The following is a 7,147-nucleotide window of genomic DNA, read 5'->3' on the forward strand; positions in this document are numbered from 1 at the left end:
CTGAATAAGAAAAACTGGTTGTATATTGATCTGTTATATTAAAGTGACTGTTCAGGTAAGATCAACAAATCTTGAACCATTCTCTCGCAATCTAGATAAATTAATCAGTGTTTGGTTTCGATCAAACATTCTTAAATAGCTTCCGTAAGGTCACCAATCATCTATTCCCATGGCCATGAGCTTAATAATCAAGAAACGAGTTGGTAATTCATTCTCATTCTCGAGGAAACTTTTGCAGTCGACGTTGTCTATCTTGTTTGTTATCGTAGTGCTCTTGCTCATCCTCGGTAAAATAGTTCTTTCCATTGTAACCATTGTTGCTTTCTTCCTCTACGTGATCTAAAGATTAGATTAAAAATTAAAAATTAAAGTTAATATAGGATGCCAAAAACTTATACGTCTAACTAGACTTTGATTAGTTCTTATAGTGTTGTTGCAATCTAACATAACCAGTTCTTCTTCTTAATCCATATTGGAAGAAAAAACCTTGGATTTTTTTGGTATTTCTTGATCAGATGATTTCTAGGTTTAGGAAAAAACGATAATAATAATGTACCGTGAGAATTAATCAGAATTATTAGAGGGACTAATAAAAAGAATTAAATTCCACTAAGGGATGTTAAAGAACGGAAAATAAAAAAAGTAAAAATAAAAATCTTAAATATTACCTCGAGATCTAAATACATCTAAGACGTTTTATCCGACGGCTATAAGGTGAACCCTTATAGGAGTTCTCACGAGGATGACCCGTTACAGCACGACTCATTCTAAATAAACTATAAATAACTATATTGGGAAATCGAATATACCATACAACGAAAAGAATACCTTACTTAACAGGAAGATCCCGAGAAATCATGGAATCATGTCGATATCAGCAGCTGAAGTCGTCATCGTCGATAAGGTAAAGAAATATTTATCATTCGCTTTAACAGAAATATTTTATTATAATTGTAATTTAATATAAAATAAAACCCTAGTTTTAGTAATAATTAATAAACCGGAGTATTCTTTTGCTTTGATTATTATTACAGAGTTTGTGGTGGTGACGGCGGCGGCGGGGGTGTTTATTCTGAACTTCCTCCTCCTCCCGTTGGTTTTAGATTTATACCGGCAGAAAATCATTTAATTGGTTACTTGCAAAAGAAGTTAGATAAGCCTGAAGATCACTTTCCGTTAATTCTTGAAAAGAACATATATGACGATGATGACTGTCATCCTCAGCAGCTTTTAGGTTTGGAGTATTTAAAATTTCCTTTTTCTCAATTAGGGTTTTTTTTTCTTGGATGAATCTGAGTATTTAAAATTTCCTTTTTCTCAATTAGGGTTTCTTTTTCTTGGATTAATCTAAAGTTTCTTATTATTATTATTCAGAATCCCATGGAAAGGAAGGAGTTGTATACCTCTTCTCACCAAGGTTTCGCAAATATCCTAACGGGACACAAATAAGACGTGATACGAAGCACGGAATATGGAAAAATAGTACACGGGATGAACCAGTCATTCATGAGGGGGTTGAAATAGGCAGGAAGTGTAGTTTTGTATTTCGCCCAAGTCCTTATTATAAAACAACACATTGGTATTTGTGGGAATATCGGATTTCTAACGACAAAAGTAAAGATGAACCAGCAAACCATAATCTGGTATTTATCTATTTTGGATGCAATATTGTACGTATGGTGTTTCAAAATATATGTTTGTGTAATTAAGTAACTGGTTTGTTTTGTTCTCATGTAGATTGAAGAACTAGCTATATATGAATTATACTATACCAAAGATCTCGAACGAAAATGTAAAAGATCAGGTAGAAAACGAAGTAAAGAACCAAGTAGCAGTACCGTAAAATTGCCAGCTAAAGAACTTGCTCAAGTAGATTCTCGTGGACTTCGAAAAGTAAAAGCTTTACCAGCTAATAAACTTGCTCAAGGAGGTTCCCGTGGACATCAAAAAGTAGCAGCAGTCTATAATGTTCAGGAACGTCAACTGCAAAATGGAATGGCTCAAGTAGGTAATGGTCAAGCTCATTATAACCATAGTCATTATTATAATCATAATGAAGTTAATTATCATGAGAAAGATTACATGACCAATGAACAGTTCGTCCAAGATATCGATTTGATAATGAATAGTGACCATTATAGTGTTCGCGATTTTGACATAGCGAGTTTGTCATCAACGTCAAATATGTTATCCTTGCAGAAGGATTCCTTGGAACCACCAATGAGTGCATTTCCTTATAGCCCTGGTTTTACACATTTCAATCCAGGATCATCTATGAACAGACAAAGCACTCATTCATTCTACAATGGCTGGGGAAATAGAAATATAGTCGATAACCACAATGGATTACAAGGTGGTGGTTTTGCTGGAGGAGGCTTTGATAGGATCCAATATGGTCATGAATTTCCACCATTGCCTGATAAGCTTGTTCCTAATTATAATCCTTATTACAGCAGTGGTTTTACTCAGATGTATAGTGACATAGCTTCAGTACCAAGCCATGCTCCATTGAAACAAGAATATCCGCAAGAGTTGCCTCCATACTGATGATTCAAACGTACAGTTTTCCTCATGCTGCAGGATCTTTATGAATGATTCTTTCTGAAATTTAGGGGTTAGATGTGCGTAATATAGTCACAATCAAGTAAGAGCGTATATTAATTAAACCTGTAAGGGTGAGATTTAGATGCAAATATTTTGTGGTGATAGAGAAATCTGCCTCATGATTTCTTCGTGTATAATACATGCGAGACTAAAAATAATACATTTTCTTAGAGTCCATTAGTAGACACTGCAGTAGTCCAACTGACCGGGGTTGGCCAGGCATGCTAGATTATTCAAAGTTTTTAAGCGTTTGTGATTCAAAATCTCTAATAATTTTATTATCATTTCTGCGTAAAGGAAAGTGCATCATAAGTTATTCTTTTGATTATTTTTTTTTCTCAATAAAAATGGACATATTATCAATTGGGACTCCAAGAAACAAACGCTAACGACTAACGAACCCTCAAAGCTACTTATTTTCGCCATCATACACCAATAAAAGATCTCAACAAATAAACAGTCTTGTTATTAGCTCTTCAGGAAATGCTCATCTCTTTTCCTATTGAAACGACAAGGTAAGTAGATGAAGATTTTGTATATTCCAAAAAGCTTGAGTACAAGACCGGATATCCCAGAGTCTAAATAGGCCTAATACGCCTTTACAAATATGGTGAGAATATTTTGTTAAATTAATATCTTTCGTAGAAAATAAGATTTTGATTAACTACCGTATATACAATAATATACATGTGAATCCTTTAATACTCCTCTCAAGTTGGAGCATGGATATTCCGATTGTCCAACTTGTGAAGAAGCTCAAACTGAGGACGTCCAAGCGTTTTGGTGAAGATACCTGCAAGTTGAGCCGTTGTGCGAACATGAGAAGTGATAATAGCACCAGATTGAACTTGATCACGTACATAGTGAAAATTAATCTTAATGTGTTTGGTGCGCTCATGAAAAACAGGATTAGCAGCAATATGAAGCGCGGATTGACTGTCACAGTAAAGACGCATAGGCTGAGAGTGAGACATACCAAGAGATTTAAATAACGCCTTGAGCCAAGTAAGCTCACTACAAGTATGAGCCATAGAACGGTACTCAGCTTCAGCCGAAGAACGCGATACAGTATGCCGCTTCTTTTTCTTCCAAGATATAGGTGAGCCTCCCAAAAATATGAAATAATCGGTAAGGGAACGATGACTAAGAAGGCAGGAGGCCCAGTCGGAATCACAATAAGCAATAAGTTGAAGAGGATTGTCCTCCACTCCACACTCGTCAGCAACTTCAGGTACGCCTTATCCCATAACTAATTATGTTTCTTGTGCTCATTTTTCTGCTAGTCATACTCGGCTTTTGGCGGCCAATACCACTCTTAAAGAACCTATCAGCTATGCTAAAGTCGTACGACTTCCATGTTGGCGTGTAGCTATTTATAAAGAAATTGATGCTCTTAATAAGAATGACACGTTATCCGTTACTGATTTACCACCAGGGAAAAAGGTTATTGGTTGTAAATGGGTTTACAGAATTAAATATAATTCTGATGGAAGTGTCGAAAGGTGTAAAGATCGACTGGTTGTTCTTGATAATAGACAGGTTGAAGGAGTTGACTACGGTGAAATAAGATTCTAATTAACTACGGTGTATACAATAATATACATGTGAATCCCTTAATACCTATACATAATTAATGCTCTTAGAATAAAGAAAAGAAATTTGGATTCCTTGAATATATGTGACAAGTGCAACCAATGGAGATGGAAGGTGTATCAACCGTTAGCGTAGAGAAAGTCATCTTAAGATTGGGGCTCTGCCTATCTAACGGGACAATAAAAATTCAAAGCTCTGCCAATATATGGGGACGAAGGGCGTAAGAATGAGAGATCAAAAAGAAAAAGAAAAAAAGCTAAAAAATGCTTAGGATTAATGTCAATTGAATTAGAATCGTTAAGACACTCGAATTTCTCCTTTAGCTTGTCAATCACCCCACCAATACTTGAATGATCTATTGTGTTCCTTCAGTCGCCTCTTTCTTAAAAATCTCAGCTGTGTTATTGTGTATGTACATAATTTATCATGTTGCATATGATGTACTCTTTTCTCTTCATCCAGGCTTTGCCCAACTTGTTTTCCCCTCGGCTTTGGCGAAGCGATCTCAATGCCTAAGAGCGTCCACAGTGGTACGATCAAAACCAAAGATCAAGGACCAAAACAAACGATCAAATTTGAGTTTAGTCTGTAATGTCACGTTAAGGCAGTGGAGTATATTTAGTCGGGCGGATGTATAATCCACGCTTGCATGTGGAGCGTTGGTATAATCTTCGTTTGGGCCGGGCGGAGATATAGTTAACGCTGGTTGTGGGGCGTTGGTAAAGAATACGCTTGTTGTGGGGCGTACATATAGTTCACGCTCGGAGAAGGGGCGTTTGTATAATCTACGCCTGGTGTGGCGAACGTATAATCAACGCCTGAATGAAGCGTACGTATAATCAACGCCCGTTTTGAGGCGTACGTATAATCAACGCCTGTTTCAGGCGAACGTATAATCAACGCCTGTTTTGAGGCGAACGTATAATCAACGCCTGAATGAAGCGTACGTATAATCAACGCCTGTTATGAGGCGTACGTATAATCAACGCCTGTTTCAGGCGTACGTATAATCAACGCCTGTTTTGAGGCATACATATAATCAACGCCTCACTCTTCTCCCAGGCGTACGTATAATCAACGCTTGTTTCACTCAGGCGAATGAAGGAATCAACGCCTCATGGCAAGCGTACGTATAGTGTTGGACTTCTATTAACACACGTATCGAGCACGTGTGACATTAAAGCCCAGACAATCTCTAACCACCACGTATAGCCCACGTGTTCACTTTCCCTTTACCCTAATCTTCTCCGTCTTCTTCTTTTCTTTTCTACCTCCTCTTTGTTTCTACCGCCCACAAACACAGCTTCTAAACCAACACATCATAGTAACGAGCAGTAAAAGAAAAGAAAAAAACGAGATACTTGATGAACCCGGGTTACAAAAGAGGTATGTTTTTTTTTCTTAATCTCTTTTGTTTTATCCATATTGTTGTATAATTTATTTAGGGTTTTATTTGTTAAAATTAGTTTATCTAAAATTGGGTTTTAACGAACAAATATGAATATGAAATTGGTTAAATTTAATTGGGTATGTGTGTTTTATGTTTTTTTTAGAGATTAATATGTATGTGAAAAAAAACCATATTTGATGCTTATGTAAATTTGGTTAAATTTTTTTTTAAAATAGTTATAGAAGATCTAATTTGTGGGTGGAATAGATTTATAATTTTTGGGTATTGTAAAAATCTGTGGTTATGTAGATTATGTGGGAAATAGTTCTCACCCTTCATCTGTTTCAATCAACCTATTTCAATTGAGAGCTTCCTTTTATTGTTTTTCTTCATGTTGTCTGTTGGTAATTAATTTTAGTGAATATGGTTATCAATAATTGTAGTTATTGGATTAATTTTAAAATTATTGGATTAATTTTAAATTATTGTAAATTATTGTAGTTATGTAAATTATTGCATGTTGTATGTGAATATGGTTACCAATAATTGAATTTGTATTGTTTTTTATTGAATTTTGAGGTGATTAATTTTAGTTATGTAAATTGTAGTTATGTAAATTTTGGGAGTTACATATGTAAAAGAGCTAATTGCGTGAGTATGGAATTGATTTTTTAGTGATTTTTATGGAATCTTGAAGTGATTAAATTGGGTTGTGGAATCTTGTAATGATTTTCGAAATGCATCGGTGACGATTTAATTTGTGTTTCTGGAATTATAGAATTTGGAATTGATATGGTTTGTGTTAAGGATTTATAGTATTTGGAATATAAATGGTGATGGACTAATAAAAATATTCGTTAATGAGTGTTGGTCTTTTAATAATGTAACTGCATCTATATTGTGTGTGCACAGATGTTGAACAAATTCACAGCGCGTTTCAATGGTCGCATGAAGACGAACAAGAAACAAAAATCTGTAGCCGAAGAGGATTATAACTTAATCCCTACTGGTACAATTAAGGAGGTTGATATTCCCCGGTTAGGGAGGTTTCCTATACTGCAAGATGATAAACCGCACGCTACTACGGACATCACATTTACAGGGGAGCACAAATTGAAGTATCAACATCGTGGATCTTTGGCATCGGTAATTCATCACTATCAAACTATTTCACAACACTGTCCTAGAGCTAAATATATTATTGAAAAAGCGGGATGGCAAAATTTACTGGACATACAATGTAGCGAAACCAACCATTCAATGGTTGATTATATTGCTGAGCGGTTTTGGGATACAACAAACACTTTTCACTTCCCATTTGATGAGATGGGATTCACCCCCCTAGATTGGCTCATGTTGACTGGACTGAGTATCGGTGATGGGCCTGATGTTCCTTATGATTCGGGGAAGTACCAATTTGAACATTTTCGTGAGCATATCTTTCCGGATATCCAAGATGTCACGCTCTGTCCAAAAACACGTTTCAAATTCAATTACAATTAAATATTTAAGGTCATATTTCTTCGAAGACAAGTTGGTTGCGGCTGAAAATGATAGCAC

The 7,147-nt window shown here is 35.7% G+C and overlaps 1 protein-coding gene across 1 annotated transcript; it reads left to right on the plus strand.

Moving 5' to 3' along the window:
• The first annotated feature begins 857 nt into the window (after window positions 1-857).
• On the plus strand, window positions 858-2,781 carry LOC113305187 (NAC domain-containing protein 7-like). The gene is made up of 4 exons (XM_026554276.1): window positions 858-904; window positions 1,035-1,234; window positions 1,375-1,643; window positions 1,738-2,781. Exons 1-4 carry the CDS (start codon window positions 858-860, stop codon window positions 2,545-2,547), a joined length of 1,326 nt encoding a protein of 441 aa, XP_026410061.1. The 3' UTR covers window positions 2,548-2,781.
• The last annotated feature ends 4,366 nt before the right edge of the window (window positions 2,782-7,147 follow it).

This window comes from Papaver somniferum, chromosome 8 (assembly GCF_003573695.1).
Source record: "Papaver somniferum cultivar HN1 chromosome 8, ASM357369v1, whole genome shotgun sequence".
NCBI lineage: Eukaryota > Viridiplantae > Streptophyta > Magnoliopsida > Ranunculales > Papaveraceae > Papaver > Papaver somniferum.

Excerpts from the sequence above, each read along its gene's own strand:
- LOC113305187 (XM_026554276.1), top strand. The coding sequence starts at position 858 with ATGGAATCATGTCGATATCAGCAGCTGAAGTCGTCATCGTCGATAAG. Across the intron at positions 1,235-1,374 it reads TCATCCTCAGCAGCTTTTAG|AATCCCATGGAAAGGAAGGA; the intron begins GTTTGGAGTATT and ends ATTATTATTCAG. Across the intron at positions 1,644-1,737 it reads AACCAGCAAACCATAATCTG|ATTGAAGAACTAGCTATATA; the intron begins GTATTTATCTAT and ends GTTCTCATGTAG.